At 50.8% G+C, this 16,751-nt stretch overlaps 1 protein-coding gene across 1 annotated transcript; it reads right to left on the bottom strand.

The window, feature by feature from the left end:
- Positions 1–1,654: 1,654 nt before the first annotated feature.
- On the bottom strand, positions 1,655–9,089 carry KRT84 (keratin 84). Its single transcript, XM_039224951.1, has 9 exons — positions 8,538–9,089; positions 7,118–7,326; positions 6,460–6,520; positions 5,884–5,979; positions 4,805–4,969; positions 4,515–4,640; positions 4,190–4,410; positions 3,690–3,721; positions 1,655–1,998 (listed from the first exon to the last, which is right to left on the bottom strand). Exons 1-9 carry the CDS (start codon positions 9,087–9,089, stop codon positions 1,655–1,657), a joined length of 1,806 nt encoding a protein of 601 aa, XP_039080882.1.
- Between the last annotated feature and the right edge of the window lie 7,662 nt (positions 9,090–16,751).

Below are 16,751 nucleotides of genomic sequence, written 5' to 3'. Positions count from 1 at the left end.
GCTGTGACCTGACATCCTTCAGGAAGCTTTTAATAATGCTCCAGGTCTAAGCTGGGCCTCTCCTCTGTGTGTTGCAGCATGGATTCCACTCTTAACACAGCACTTAGCATATCAAGTCATAAGTGCTTGTTCACCTGTCCATCTGTCAGCCTGGACGATAAGCTCTTTGAGGGCAAGGACCAAATCTTATGCACTGCTGTTTTCCTGGCACCATGCCTGAGAAGTAGTAAGCATTTACCAAATTTATCAAATGTCTAGTGGATGAGTGAATAAAGGATGAGAGCCAGCGTGGGGTGCACAGAACAGATGGCACAGAACACTCAGGGCTTGTATGCCATGTTAAGAAGTTTGGGCTCTTACTGGAAGGCAATGGGGAGCCACTGAGGGCTACAAGTAAGGGAGAACCATGATCAGTTTTCTATGTGATTAAGGCCTTCCTGACAGCATCATGGTGAGTAAGCTGGATGGAGACAAGAGTGAGGACAGAAAGATGAGGTCCAGCAATGATCCAGGGCTGCTGAGGCCGGGGAATAGGTGGAAGGGTTCATGTTGGGCATGAGTTACAGGGCACTTCTCTCCAGGAGAGAAGTGAGCTGCCGGGCACTTGTTCTCAGGGCCTTTGCTGCATTTTTCCTCTCCCCCAGTGAACTGTGAGGCCCTCCAGGGAGGGTTCCCAGTCCTCTTTCCTCTGTGCCTCCTCTGTGCCCATGAAGCAGCCTCTGCCCTTGGCAAGTCCCCAGGGGGCTGGCCTAGTGGAGTCTAGGAGGCAATCTCCCTCATCAGCAGTGTGATCCAGAAGGAGAGGCCAGAGTCCTAGTGATGTTAGCTTGGCAAGTTTATTGAAAACCCAGCAACGCAAAGAACAGTATAAACAGGCACCCTGTCCCACCCCCGGCCCCCCTGGAGCTTGCAGACATAAACCTGCTACAGCAGACGGGGCTGGGGCTCCTTCACACCACCCACAGGGACGGGGCGCATGCAGCTTAGCAGAGCCCACCTCTCCATCTGCAGCCCAGCCACCTTGTGCCCTCACATGCTGGAATTAAACCGACGACCCTGGGAGAGAAGCAACTAGGACATCTGCCACTTGGAGAAGAACCATCTCAGGGGACTTAGGGATCCTTAGGTCATGAAGGACTGTGCATCCTTCTGGGTGAGGAAGAGAAGGAAAGAACCTTCTCCTGCCAGGGAAAGGAAGAAGAAGGGATAAAGGACAGTGGGCTAAAGACACCTGCCATGTGGACAGCCAACTCTCCATTCTCCAAATTAGTCCAAGGCATGGATGGCATTGCTGCCCAAGCATATTTTGTTTTGGCTTTGGATCATTCCTTTCCTCCCCTGCACGCTGATTTGTGTGACTGTATTGAGTGCGAATTTCTTTAGGCTGTTCAACTGAAGGGTGAAGAGTGATCCAAAGGACAGAAATGGGGAGTCAGGGAGAAGCCAGTGTACTGGGGCTGCGGACAGAGTGTCTAGGTGGTGAGAAAATTGCCCCAATCGCTGGTTGGATCAACCCCTGAGGAGGGCACTGTTGCCTTCCTGGCAGGAGGGGTAGCTGGAGTCTCTTCTGGCCCAGAGTCCAGACGCCTCTGGACAGAAGCAGGTGACATTGAGATGGCTCTTCCCTGGGTAGTGGCTGGCTGGCGCTGGCCTCTCAGTACTTGGTCCGGCGGGAGGTGGTGGTAGACACGAAGCGGACGCTGGAGCTGCGGCTGCCGCGACCCCCACTGCAGCTGCTGAAGCCCCCCTCGGTGGGCAGGGGACAGGGGACACTGGGGACACAGGCTTCGCCTGTGAGCACGGAGCCACCCTGGGAGCTTGCGCTCAGCAGGTCCCCACAGGCCGTCACGACCCGGGTCCCACTCAGGCTGGAGCCACAGGCACCGCTGGACCTGATGCTGCTGCTGCCCGAGAAGGTGACCCCGCCACGGGAGAGTGTGGAGGTGGCCATCAGGGGTTCAGGCCCGCACACCACGGCACCCCGGGAGCTGCTCACGGCTGCAGGAGAGAGGAAATCGTCAGCGAGGTGGGCTGCCACTCCTGGGGCCCAATTCTCCAATGAACTCCCTACTGAGGGGGGCAGAGGCGGGGACAGGACTGGTGGCATCAGGGGAAGTGCTTGGGCAAGTGGTTCCTATTGTTCACACAGATGACACCCATTTTTCCTTCCTCTTGTCTGAGTGGCTCAACGGCTGTGACTTGCCACTGAAGTTAAACATTCAGATTAAAATGGAAGAATTCAGCCAATTCCTCAGGTTGCATATAGCCATAAGCTGGCTGTCATTTATATATGGCTGAAGTCAGGTTGGGCATGAACTGGATTATCCAGATACTGGAGCAGTAGCTCCTATAAAACTTGGGACTTTTCTCTCTTGATTACATCATGTCCTTTGGTGGTCCCTACATTGTCCCTCCAATAAGAGTCTCTTGTCATTTCCCCTCCAACCCAGTGATGGCTCTGCTCTGTAGCCTTCTGATATCCCCTGGGCCTGCCTCCATATCCCAGGACTCCAGTCCAACTAAATCTTGCTTAGATCAGCCCCATCTGTGGAGGGGGCTCCCTGCTCCTTTCCTCTCCTTTTTTTTTACAAAAAAATGTTTATTTTTTGAGAGAAAGAGAGAGAGAACAGAGATGGAGAGATGGAAGAGCAGAGAGAGAGAGGAAGAGAGAGAATCCCAAGCAGTCTCTGTTCTATCCACCCAGAGCCTGACATGGGGCTCAATCCCATGAACCATGAGATTATGACCTGAGCCGAAATCAAGAGTCAGATGCTTAGCCAAGTGAGCCACCCAGGTGCCCCTCCTTTCCTCTTCTTTTACCAGAATCCTTCCTACCATCTGTGACCTCCACTCAAGTGTGACCTCTTGCAGAAGGCCACTCCTTGCTGCCTCCCCTCTCTGAGGGCTGGGCCATCCGAGGACAAGTAGCTCTGACTGCCTGACTCACCCACTATAGCACTCAGCTCCACGATGCATCTGTGTAGATTTATACTTTTGGACCAGAAATCTAGGGTTGAATTCTGGATGTGCCACTGACTAGCCTTTGTGACTTTTGGAAAATAACATTTTTTCTCTAGGTGAATAAAAAGTGGGTGTTAATGCCTATTCCTCTCCTTAGGGCTTTGTGGGTTAGGTTGACAATGGATAGGGCTCATCTTCTAAAGAAGATTATAATTCTAGAAAGCAAGGGCTGGTCTTGCCTTCTCTGTGCTCCCCCCGCCCCCTGCCTCCACAGTGTCCAGCATAATTCCCTGCACACTTTGGCCACCAATGATATTTTGTCTGGCAGCCGCAGCAGGGAAACATCCGCTCATCTTCGTCTCATCCCAGCCATGGGGACACAGGCCACTCATTGGCACAGGTCCTTTCATTCCATCCCTGGCCTTTGTCCCGGAAGGACAAGACCACTTAGAAGAAAAAAAGCTGACTCTCTTCCAGAACCCTCTCCCATCTATTAGGCCCTGCAAACCTTTGTGATTGCTTAGCCCTGGGGAAGGAAAGCTCTGGGGAGGTCTCGGACCTCAGCTAAGGCGGTGCACCCAGGCCAGGAGCTTGCCTGGTCCTTGCTCCCCTGACTGTCGTGGCCAACCCAGCCCTGGGCTCCCGATCCCAATGTGGGCCTGGGCTTAAAGGAAATTTGCAGAGCCCCAGGAGGGAAATATGAAGAAGAAAAAACTTAAGATCCTTACATATGTTTACTGGTCCAACACCTTCGCAGATCCTGGGGACAGAAAGCAATAAGTCAGCTCACAAGCAGTGCTGTTCCCTGAAAACTTGTTATCAGAAGGGTTTTCTTGGCAGAATGGACCAATGGTTCTTACCCCTAGCTATATAAGCATCCTGGGAGCTTTGGAAAAAATACACGTTCCTAGACTCTGCCCCAAAACCACTGAATCAAAATATTTGAGGAAATGTGTTATTATATTTTTTTAAACAGATAATCAATTAGGCAAAACTCCCTATGATTCTGGTGCAGCTTGTGCACAAACTTCCATGTAGGGGGTAAAAATCTAGAATCTTCTTCTAACTCCTTGGAAAGGGCAACCAGACCGGACTAATGTTTGCAGAGAAGATCTTGTTACCTCTAGAGAATGCTCAAGTTAGCAATTCTTCACCTGGTTCCCTCCCCCACTGAGTCTAGATGTCTAAGTCTGACCTCAGACCCTCCTGCAGCACTGAGAGCTCTCACCGGATCTCCTCGCCCTCCAGCAGGCGCCTGTAGGTGGCGATCTCGATGTCCAGGCCCAGCTTGACATTCATCAGTTCTTGGTACTCTCGCAGTTGCCGGGCCATGTCCTGCTTGGCCTGCTGCAGGGCACCCTCCAGATCAGCCAGCTTGCACTTGGCATCATTGAGGGCCGCCTCGCCCTGCTGCTCAGCCTCGGCCACCGCGGCTTCCAGCTTGGCTCGCTGCAGGAAGGGCAGTGTACAGGTGGGCTCTGGTGGGGACCAGGGGATCCCCAGGTGAGGTTAGAAACACTGCCCCTCCCTGTCCTCCCCTCTCCTTTGCCCACCTGAGCCTTGGCATGCTCGATCTCTGCCTTCAGTCTCTGGATCAGGCGGGTCAGCTCATTGATCTCATTCCGTGTGTTGCGCAGGTTGTCACAGTGCTGGCCAGCTGTCACCCGCATCTCCTCATACTGGGGGCAAGCAAGGGAGGTTATGAGGGTCCAAAGTTTAAGTCAAGACCACAACCCCAATTGAGTTGGGGGCCTTAGACCTCCACTGGGTCCACTCCATTGTACATGAGTCTTACTCTGGGGCTGCCCACACCTCTTCCTCAGCCCCCCGCTCTGCCACCCACCTTGCTCTGGTACCAGGCCTCAGCATCAGCCCGACTGCGCCTGGCGACCTCTTCATATTGGGCCTTGATTTCATCGATGATTCCATCAAAGTTCAGGTCCCGGCTGTTGTCCATCTTCACGATGACCGATGTCTCTGAGATGTGTGACTGCAGCAACTGGATTTCCTGTGTTGGAAGATAAGCAAGACAGATGGGCTCAGAGTCCCATCAGTGACTGGGACTCTGCCCCAGGGGCCCCAGGAGTGGCTTCAGGAGCAGAGAGCATTGCTCCTTTGTTCAGAGCGAAGCAATGGAGTGGACCATCCAAACTGAGGGCAAAGAAAAACACATGAACTGAGAACCATCTCAGTTTGAATTTAAACCCTCATTATATACTTGAAGACTCCCTTTAACACTTTATTTGCTAAGGTAAATATAGGCACCTAGGAGCTTGGTGGAGGGGAGTGAGAGCCATGGTAGGGCTGAAACTTTTCCCTGGCTTATCCACAAAATGGCTGTGCTGGTCATGGATCATCGAAAGTTTGATAATATTCTAGAACATGGTGGTCTAGGAATTCCTATATCCCAAGTCCTTAATAGAACCAAGGGCTTGGACCCTAAAGGCTCCAGAGGGAGCTTTCTTCAGCCTTTCCACTCAGAGCCAGACATTAGCACTGGCTGGCTCTGTACTCGACCAAACAGACCACTTACAAAGCAAAAGATAACTAATTCATCTAGCTAATTAGGTCAAACACATTTTTTCTTAAATCTCCTAGAGAATCTGTTTTCCAGAGTCTTTCGATCAGTGGAGAGGAAGTGAAACTCCTAGACCCCAGTCTTTGGATTGGTCGATAAGGAGTTGGATCATAGATCCAAGGAGTTCATTCATGGAGCTGAGTCAGGCTGCCAAGAAGCCTGCCTGCTTATCTTCCTTTCTCCACTTGTAGACACATCAACATTCAGAGGATATAGATTCGAATGGGAAGAAGATGTACAATACCAAATGTTAGAAAGTATGCCAGTTCAGGTGAAGCCCCTCTCTGAGAGTGCAGGCCACACACTGATCTCCTTGTTTAGCTCAGAAAGGGAAGAATGCTTACCGCCATGTATAAGGCTTTGAGAAAGTCAATTTCCTGAGTCAGAGTATCTGCGTTGGCCTCTAGATCAGACTTATTTAAGAAAGCTGTATCCACATCCTACATAAAAGAGAGAAGGATAAAATGGTCATTATTTGTACACTGTTTAAGCTTGGCAAGGTCTGGAGATGGGTGGGATGATTAGGCTAGTCCCCACAAGGCCAGGCCAGGCTTTGGGGTGGGTGGTGGAGTTCTTGGAATGGTGACAATTGTTCTTCTCCGTACTACAATATGAAAACTCCCCTGGGGGCTGCTAGACATTTTCTGATGCTTCTTTGGAGGCAAGGACAATCTGAATAATCTAAGACTCTTAAAAGTTCATCTCTTCAGACCTCTGCTCTCATGAAGATCCAATCCTAAATAATTTGAGGCCAAATCCTTCCAACTCTGAAGGAAACCTGTTATGACCTTACAAGTTCCACTCTGCAAGTGGTCCCAGACTCTACAGGGCTGCCTGGGAAGTTTCCAGGGCAGAAGATGCCTTGGGAACATTTTTCTGTCTGGAGGAGAAGTTTGCTTGGACCTGTGGCTTTCCCTTACCTTCTTCAGAGCCACAAACTCATTCTCAGCATTGGCCCGGAATCCTACCTCCTCTTCGTACCTGGATGATAAGGATGGAGAGTGTGAGTTCTCATTCTGAACTGAGAGTCAATTACTCTCCCCTCTCCTGTGAGCCTCTTAAGACACCTCTGCTGCATCTAGGAGCATGGGTCCCCGTTGTCACCTACATGTGCACATCTCATCTTTGTCTCATCTTTAAGACCTTTTATGAGCCTGTGACCCTCAGTTTTTCCAAATTCCTTTTACTTTCTCAAATTAGATTTGGGGTCTGAAAATGTAGACCATTGCCATGTTCCTCTGCTAGGAAAGACTTGGGAGTCATTGCACTTGAACATAGAGGAAGTAGGACCCAGCTCATTGCTGCACCTGAGTGCAATCTTTCTGGAATCAATGGACCCGTTCCCCCAGACAAGACTAGGGACAAACCATGCCCAATTCCAAGACTTGTTTTTACTCAGGACCCACAGAGGGCTTCCTCCTCCTCTTACATATCATTGCCCCCACTCCTATCTCTAGGCTGAGTATTGAAACCAGAATTCAACCCTGATCCATCCAGCTGCTATTATTTGAGCTTGGCAGCTGCTTTGGGGACCAAACCCTGCCTGTCCTTGGTCTATGCAGTCCAGATGCCACTTACTTCTTCTTGAAACCCTCAAGGACATCCTGCATGTGGTTCCTCTCAGCCTCGAACCGGGCCCGGTCACTGTTCACTACATCCAGCTGCCTCCGCAGGTTGGTGATATAGTTCTCGAAGAGGGGCTCCAGGTTGCTTCTGGCACATTTCTGCTCTTGGAGGAAGTTCCACTTGGTCTCTAGGAGCTTATTCTGCTGTTCCAGGAACCGCACCTAAATCCACAGAGTCAAAGAAATGGCACCTAAAGATCTTGATAGAGTCACGTACATGTCAACCAGCAATTCAGGTGGCCAAAGATGGTTCTCAGCCCCATGTTGACATTGTCCTCTTGTCTGTTGGCTGTCATTCCTCCTCTGACTCAGTAAAAGCTGGAAGAGTAGGTCTGTGACCCTCTCCTCATGCTCAGCCAGGTTCAGCTAAGCAGAAGCTTTCAAACCAAAGCGCTTTAGTCATTTTGCTTCTACCCTCCAAGAAAGGTGTAAGCCAGTCCACCATGAAGTTGGAAAATTTGATTCTATCTGAGCTAGGATTTACCTGTATCTAAAACTGATATTGGCCATCCCTCACAGGGAATGAGGAGCAGAGTAAAGTATATTGGGGTGGGATAAAGCATTAAGAGGTGGGATTTCTCAGGTCATAAGTCATACCCACCATTCCAGATACTCCATCAGCTGAGAATTGAAAAGCTGGAGGAGAACTTGGAGATCATTTGCTCCAACATCTCGTTTCAGAGATGAGGAACCTGAAGCTCACAGAGGTGAGTTTCCATTCTCAGACACAGAGCATTCCTGCTCCATGGAGACATGGTTTGTGGGATGTCAGTTCCACATCACTGTTTCTCTCATGAGTCTGACCATCGTGACTTCCTGTGGTAGTTCTCTACTATGTCCCTCAATCTAGGCAACTCAGCTTAACCTGAGTACCCCACATGGGGAGTATACATTCCTTGTTTTGTGCAAAAATTACTCCATATTCCACTTTCCTGAGCCTGAACAGATGTGGTCATGCAGTCTCAGAAGCTATGACAATCTCAAAAAGAGCACGAAGATCTCAAAGGACAAAACCCTTTAAACATGTAACCAACATCTGGCCAAAGTCCTAATGTTTCTACCTTGCTTGTGAGATATTTCTAAGTGACTAGGTAGTGGGTCTTAGTTTGTCCAGATGCCCTCAGATTTGGCTGGATGCTCCTCTCTTCTCCAGAAGACACAACCTCTGTCTTAGTCTATCCCACCTTGAAGCATCTCCTCAGGTTTGTCCTTGTTTTGCAGCAGAGTGACCCAGAAATCATACTGTGGTGCCTGAAGGTTCTGGGTCAAGGTTGATGCCCCAGGCCTGGGCTGTTTCTTCTCAAGGGAGAGGACACCCCAATACATTTTAGCTCTCATCATCCCAGACCCAGAGATTGAGCTGTTATAGGTACCTTGTCAATGAAGGAGGCAAATTTGTTGTTGAGGGTCTTGATTTGCTCCTTCTCATCCTTCTTCACCCTCTGGGCATTGGGATCAATCTCCAGGTTGAGGGGGGTTAGCAGGCTCTGGTTAACAGTCACTGCCTTGATAGATGGGGCTCCTGGGACTCCAACTCCTCCAACTCTGTAGCCAAAGCCAGGGCCACCAAAGCCATAGCCAAGGCCACCACTGGCTCCGAATCCCAGACCAAAACAACTGCTGGCCCCAAAGCCCAGACCAGCACCACTCCCATTACCAAAGCCGAAGGGCATCCCACTGCCAGCACCAAAGCCACCTCCACAGCGGATGGGACGAGTGCCTACAGCTGCCATCCGGGGTGAGCATGATCCAAAAGCGACGACACTCCGACTACCAAAGGTGCCAAGGCCCCGGGAGCCAGGCCCACTCCTGCAGGAGACAGAGCTGGCCCGGAAGCGGTTCAGGTTCTGGGGGGTCACCGCTGAGCAAGAGCTGAAGTTGCCCATGCGGCAACCAGACCTGACTCTGTAGGAGTGGCAAGACATGACGACTTCCTGGGTGAGGACAGAGCAGGGATTGCAGGGTAGGATGAGCTCGAGCTGGGAGTCTCTCTGAAGCTAGTGGATCCCTCGTCCCCCTTTTATGTGTCTGGGGATCTGAGGATTGGCCCCATAAAAATAGAAAAAAATCCATTTGGACACATTTATGAGCTTGGGTAGCTAGTAGAAACTCTTCATGCCTGTAACTGTTAATAATGAGCTAATCTCAGACACACCTATTCTCCTCAGGATCAGGGCTATAACATCAAACCTATAAACATTAAAAACACATAAGTACATAAACATTATGGTCTTATTTTTTCCCACAAGTCCACTACAATTGCCCTTATGGGGACATTAATTTCCTTTGGTCATAAATCCAATAGACTTTTTCACTGTAAGTGTGGCTAACCACCAGAAAGTTAGGATGGTAACAACTCCAGCAAGAAGGTCAAAAGGATGCATTCATACAGATATAAACTCCTGAATAGATGGGGGTGTGCAGAAAAGACAGGGTCTGCACAGCTCCGAGTAACAAATTGTATGGCAAGAATATAGTTTATTGCATCTCTGTAGATGGATTAAGTAGACCAAAAACGTTTTGTACTATTTTATCTGTCCTCCATGCTCCAGTGTGGCTGCCTATGTAAGAGTTGAATCTTCAGTAAAGCTCATTTGGGTTAGTACAGATGCATGTCTGATTTGAGAGACTCAGAAGAAATTGATTCACTAGTTCATTAGTTCATTCAACAATTATAAGTTGCCTAGTCTGTCCCAGGCAATGTACTTGGTCCTGGGGGCACACAGATAAAAAGACAGTCTCAGGGCGCCTGGGTGGCTCCGTTGGTTAAGCTTCCGACTTCAGCTCAGGTCATGATCTCGCAGACTGTGAGTTCAAGCCCCACATTGGGCTCTGTACTGTCAGCTCAGAGCCTGGAGCCTGCTTCAGATTCTGTGTCTCCCTCTCTCTCTGCCCCTTCCCCACATTTGCTTTGTCTCTCTCTGTCTCGAAAATGAATAAACGTTAAAAAAAAAAAAAAGACAGTCTCTATGGTGGGGGAAGATTTATCTTAATACTTCCACTCATCAGTATTTCCATGGCATAATTTGAGGCCAAAGCATGCCAATGGTTTGGCCATGTGCCTGTGTGGAAAGTTAACCATATGGTTTTGAACTCCCAAAATACACATTAGGGCTGATCTATAGTCTTGTGTGCAGGTTTCTTACATTATTGATAAATCTTTGGTTAGGATAGGGATCCAAAGCTATAAGCATCTGGCCTATGGCCATACCACCCTGAATGCACCTGATCTCATCAGATCTCGAAGCTAAGGAGGGTCAGGCCTGGTGAGTACTTGGATGAGAGACAAAGAATAAGCAACTGGATAGAAAAGGAAAGTTCTAAGCAGCTGGATATTATCGTTGTTATCAATATTGCAACTCTTTCAGGATCCAAATACAAGTGTTTGTCTTTTCTATTCTAGTGTGACACATGGCTCGTTCTACTTGCCCTGTGCCTGGTGGATGTTGTGCTTGACCAAATGCTTGGGATCCTTTAGGATGCTTGGAGTTCTACTTGGAAGGAGCTGTGTGCTTTTGACCTGAGCTATCCAGCTTGAGTCTCCATTATTTTCTTCCCTTCCAATCATACAGCATTTATTTCCTATTGTCTTACCGCATTATCTAGGACTTCCAGGATGATATTGAAAAGCAGGGGTAAAAGGGGGCATCTTTGCCTTATTTTAAATTTTAGTGGGAAAGCTTCAAGTTTCTCACCATGAAGTATGATGTTAGTTGTAGGTTTTTTGTAGATTTTTTCAAATCAAATTGAGGGGGTGCCTGGGTGGCTCAGTCATTTAAGTGTCCAACTTCAGCTCAGGTCATGATCTCACAGTTCTTGGGTTCGAGCCCTACGTCGGGCTCTGTGCTGACACCTAGCTCAGAGCCTGGAGCCTGCTTTAGATTCTGTATCTCCCTCTCTCTCTGACCCTCCCCTGCTCACGCTGCCTCTCTCTCTCTCTCTCAGAAGTAAAACATTAAAAAATAAATAAATAAAATAAAATTGAGGAAGTTTCCCTCTGTTCCTAGTTTACTACTCTGTTCCATAGACCCAGCTATCAGGTGTGTGACTAAAGAGAGAAGCAGGAAAGTAATAATAAGAGAATCCTTTTTGTGAAGATTACTGGTGATCTCCACGTTGTGAACTTCAGTGGCCTGACCTCACTCTCACTTGCCTTCTTAGCTGTATTTGCTGTAGTTGATCATTTCCATTCCTTGAAATGCTTTCTTCTTTTGGTTTCCGGACACCATGCTCTCCTGATTGTCTTCCTATATTACTGGCAGCTTCTTTTCAGATGTCCTAGCCAGTTTCTTCTATCCCCAACCTTTATACACTGCAGCATCCTTGGGCCCAGGCTTTGTACCTGTTCACATCTTTACATTACACCATTCCCTTGGTGATGCCATACAGTATCATGTCTTTAAACAATGTCTATCCACTGAGGACCATCAAGGCATATCACTCTGGTGAACATCCCTTCTGTTCTTCATATGTACATTTTAATCAACATCTTTATTTGCATATCATATAGGCATCTCAATCTTAAAGTATCCAACCCCATTTTCCCAATTGTTCCTGCTAAATATGTCCCACTTGCCAGGCTCACTATCCCTTTAGTAGCTCAGGCCAAAAATCTGAGAGTCATTCTTGGTTCCTCTGTTTTTTTCTATCCCACATTCAATCCATTGGCAAATCTTACCTGCAGGATTCTTACTCCCTCTCACCACCTCACTGCTGCCATGTTGCCCAAGCCCATCACTTCTCACGGGGCCCCTTGGTGTGTCCTCCCTTTTCCCCTTGAGTTTTTTCTTAATAGCACAGAGCGATCCTTTAAAAACATGTTAGATCATGTCATGTCTATGCTCTCCTGGTTTCCCATTGCACTGAGTAAATGGCATGCGGGACCCTCCACAGTCTGCTCTCCGCTTTCACTGACCTCACTTCCCACTACCCATCTGAATGCTCACCAGGCTCTAGCCACCCTGACCTCCTCGTTGTCCATCAGACAGACAGGAAAAGTGCTGCTTCAGACGCTTTCCCACTTGCTGTTTTCTCTGTTGGGAACTCCTTTTCCTCAAATAGCTTCATGGCCCAGTCCTTCTGCTCTTCCAAGTTCTTGCTCATAGGTCATCCCCTAAAGTTCCCTCCCCCACGCTCTCCCTATCCCTCCTCCCGTCGTCGCCATCAGGGGGCCTCTCCTGCATAGGTCTGCTTGCCGGTCTTCTGTCTTCCCTGGCTGGAATGTGAGTTCCAGGATGCAGGCACCTGTGCCTTTGGTTCCCTGTGTCCCCAGTGGTTAGTAGACTGGGGCATGTGATGGGAAGGACTGCTTTTGTAGAACACATGAATACACCTCAAAGATTCAAAGCAGGACACGTGGGAGAAAGGAGCTGGAAGTAGGAAGAAGAGGAATTCGAGCATTTGATTTTGGAGATATTTCACAAAGAGGAGACTCCAGGCTCCAAAATGGACAGGCATGGTGCTGAGGACGATGGCGGGGTAGAATCTCAAGTGTGTATTGGAGCGCCAACCCACTCTGCCCTCCAGCTCTGGCCTCTTGGGCTGTGAGTCTGGTTGTTCGGAGGGAAGGGCCAGGCAAAGGGATCTAGGTGGTTGGGAAGGAGACTGGCGGACTCCTGGGGAGGTGAAAGGGGGAGGAGAGGCACACTAGTGAGTGTGCCAGGCCAATGCCAGGGACTTGACACAGCCCTTGGAGTCAGCTGGACCTGGGTTCAGTCCTAGTTTTGCCACCTGCCAGCAGAGTGACCTTGGACGGTGGTGCACGGAGGGCAGGTGGGGTCAGGGCTCTGCTGTGGGCTCTTGTCTGTAGAGAACTTCAAAATGGTAATATGAGCAACTGAATGTCAGTCGGCTTGTTACTACCGCTGCTCACTGGCCGTTTCGAACAGTGTTAGGCAGCAAACACACCCCCTCTGTGGTATACTGGTGACCCAGGGGGAAGCCCTTTAATTTCTCTAAGCCTCAGTTTCCTCATCTGTAAAATGGACTGACACCTCCTTTTCCTTCACAGTGTTGTGGGGATAAATGTGAATATGTCTTGGGTAACGCTGTGGCAGCTGGTGTGGTCGCTGCCATCCATCTCTCCCCCTCTCTTTCCTCCCTCCTTCCCTCCCCCTCTCTCTCTGCTCCTCTCGTCTCTTTTGCACAAGCCTCCCCTCCCTTCTAGGCGGCCACCCCTGTTCCTATCCAGCACCTGCCTCTTCCCGCATCATAGCCCCACTTCGCTTTCATCACCGGCCAGCCGCTCTGGGGCTGTCCCCGTTCTCTGCTTCCCGTGGGCCTGACCAGGTGGGGCAGGTGGGACCAGTCAGGCATAACTCCTGTTCTGGAATGAGCTATCACCATCAGCAGTTTACAGTTGTGAGGTGTCATTCCCTCAGCCGGTTCTTCGGGGTGGGGGGTGCACACGTAGGGAGCGGCCGGAGGTTCCCTGGAAACTGGGCTGGCGGGGAGCTTTTGCTGGCCTGACAGTCCCTTCCTCCTGCTGTCAGTCCGCCTGGGGGCAGTCCCCAGATCTGGGGGCCAAGCCCATCTGCGGCTCCTCCCCAGTGGCTGTGGGATGGCTGCCAGCGATCTGTCCTCTGTGCTGGGGTGGAGGAGGGGGAGGGAGGCAGAGCCGCTGCGGGGGAAGCATGGGGAGATGCCCTGTCCTGGGTCTGGGAACCCTGGGCACGCTGTGGCTGTGTGCGCGCGTGGGAGGGAATGAGAGCGACAGGGAAATCCCAGATGCTGAGAGACTTTGCTAAAGCTGCCTTCTTTCAAGTATTTCCGTTTTGCCCCAAGACAAGTTTGTGCTGGAAAAAGACACGCTCACTGGGAGATGTTCCTGCTGGGACCTGCCTGCCGTGGGAAAGGAGGCTCGGGAGGCCCCCGCAGAAGGAAGGGAACGGTGGGGGAGAGGCTGAGCCCACCCCTGCCTAGGCCTTCCACCCCTCCACCATCTCAGACTAATGCCCGTTGGGTGGAATTTAAACACCTCACCTGGAGAGACAGAGCACCCCTCTTGTTTGGGGATCCCCACTCTTCCAGGCAGGGTTTTTTTTTTCTCGGGTGAAATCCCAATTCCTCATGTTGGCCAGATGGCTGTCACCTGTCCAGAAGGTGCTTCCCCGCCCTGCTGGGCGCTGCTTTGCGCCTGGCACTGTGGTCAGCTGCTGGGGCCCAGCTGGGGGTCTTCCAGCAGACATGGCCATGCTGTTCCCTGATCTGTTCACAGGGCCGCTTCTGAGGCCGTTTCCCCCAGTCCAAGCCCTGGTGGAGAGAAGCGGTGACGTGTGCACCTGGGGCCACCAAGGGGACTGGGCTGAGGAAGGGGTCCTGGCCAGACAAGGGCTGTCCGGGCAGGGACAGAGGGCACCCGAGGGAGGGGGAGGTGGGGCCCGGAAGGGCCTCGTGGGGAGAAGAGTGACCTCGGTGAGGAGAGGGACAAGGAAATGGGAGATGTTCTGGGGGGACAGACACAGAAACAAGGAACTCCATTCTGGGTATTTCTACTGTCCCCCAGGCCCCTTTGGGCTGCTCCTCTCCTGTCTTCACAGGAGTGCTCTGGAAGAGGCCAGGATTTGGATCCCCGAGGCCCAGTGGGATGCAGCGAAACTCAGACATCATGCAGATCCTCTGTGTCTGTACCCAGCACCCCGCACGGGCCTGGCCCTGAGTGCGGGTGCTTAGGCGAATGGAATGTGAACCACCCGGCCACCACCAGGAGGCACTTTTGTTTCATCTGCCTGAGTCAGCTCCTAGTGGAAAGGGAGGAAGAATGTGGGGGCTGCTGCCCAGCACTGAGGGGGACCACCCCGCCCGGTGGAAGGTCTGGAGGGGGATGGTCCAGCCCTCCGAGCTCACTTCCAGGGCAGCGCTTGGGTCCCCCCACCGCTGGGGCGAGTTTTGCCTAGTGATCTGTTCAGACCGCCACCTCTCTCCCTGGGCCTGCGTCCTCTGGATGGGAAGTGCCAAAGGGATGGTGGCCTTGCGGGAGCCCACCTAACAGTGGGGTGTTTCCTGGGCCTCAGGCAGCCATCTGTGGGCTAGAGGTGGGCAGTCCATGGAATCTTTGTGCTGACTCCAGGCCAGAGCGTCCCTGTAGTTTTCAGAGCTTTGTATAGTCATCAGCAAGGAGCTGAGCAGGCTCTAGGGTCAGGTTCAGGGTGACAAGGTTGCAGTGGGAACGGACGCTGGGGGGCCTTGCTCTTGTGTGCCCGCCCCTTTCCCCAGTGCGGATGTCCGGCTCTCCTGATGCTCACTGGCTCGGGCACAGTGCTCTTTGGCTCACAGTCGCTGGTCCCTTGGCCCAGAACTGCCACCGGGCTTCCTTCCCCTGAGTCCTGCTGCACATCAGGGTCCAGTTTGCCTGCCCTCCTCCTGGGGACCTTCCAGAAGCCCGGGACTGGGTGGGACCCTCAGTTATGTCCGTCTCCACAGCAATCCTCACATGCGTAATCTCCCATTCCAGGTCTGTATGCCCTGCTAGGTTGTAAGCCCTGGGAGGCATGGACTGGGGCCAGGGCCTCATTTAAAAAACCAAACAGGGGTGCCTGGGTGGCTCAGTTGGTTAAGCCTTCGACTTTGGCTCAGGTCATTATCTTATGGTTCATGGGTTTGAGCCCTGCATCGGGCTCTATGCTGACTGCCAGCTCAGAGCCTGGAGCCTGTTTCAGATTCTGTATCTCCCTCTCTCTCTGGCTAGCCCCTGCTCACGCTGTCTCTCTCTGTCTCTCTCTCTCTCAGAAATAAATAAAACATTAAAAAAATCAAACAGCTGGATTGAGATATAATTCACATACCACGTAATCTACTCATTTACGAATATACAGCTGATGGTTTTAGTATATGCTCAGACACATGACACCATCACCATTGTCAAATTTGGAACATTTTCACCACCTCAAAAGGAAACCTTTAGCCAACACCCCCCACCCCAGCTTCTCTTCCCTCCAGCCTTAAGCAACTACTAGTTGGCTTTCTGTCTCTGTAGATTTCCCTATTCTGGACTTTCATAGGAATGGAATAATAGAGAATATGCAGTCTTTGTGTCTGGCTTCTTTAACTTATTACGATGTTTTCAAGGATCGTCCGAGTGGTAGCACGCATCAGTACTTCATGCCTTTTCATGACCGAATAATATTCCATTGTGTGGATACACTGCATATTGATGATCTATTTGTCCACTGGTGGACATCGGGGTTGTTTCCACCTTCTGCCTGTTGTGAATAACGCTTCTATGAGTGTTCACACACAAGGTTTTGTGTAGACGTGTGTTTTCATTTCTCTTCGGTTTATACCTAGGAGTGGAATTGCTGGGTCCGACGGTGGGTCTGTGTTTGCCATTTTGAAGGACCACCAGACTGTTTCCCAAAGTGGCTGCACCATTTTACAGGCCCTGCGGCGGGCTTGAGGAACCGTGTCTACTCTGTCTGCTGAGTAAGTCAATCCTGACTGGAGCTGTCTTGTTCATCACGGTGTCACCACCAGCCCCGGGTGGCCTGACCCATAGCGGGTGCTTGAGAAGAGTCTATTGAAGGAATGAAAAAGTGAATGGACAGGTTCTTTTGAATATGCTGCCCTAAGCTTCCGCCCAGACTCTGTCC

This window comes from Hyaena hyaena, unplaced genomic scaffold (genome assembly GCF_003009895.1).
Source record: "Hyaena hyaena isolate Hyena2069 unplaced genomic scaffold, ASM300989v1 scaffold_1851, whole genome shotgun sequence".
Lineage (NCBI taxonomy): Eukaryota > Metazoa > Chordata > Mammalia > Carnivora > Hyaenidae > Hyaena > Hyaena hyaena.
This window is presented reverse-complemented; position numbering and strand designations above follow the sequence as displayed.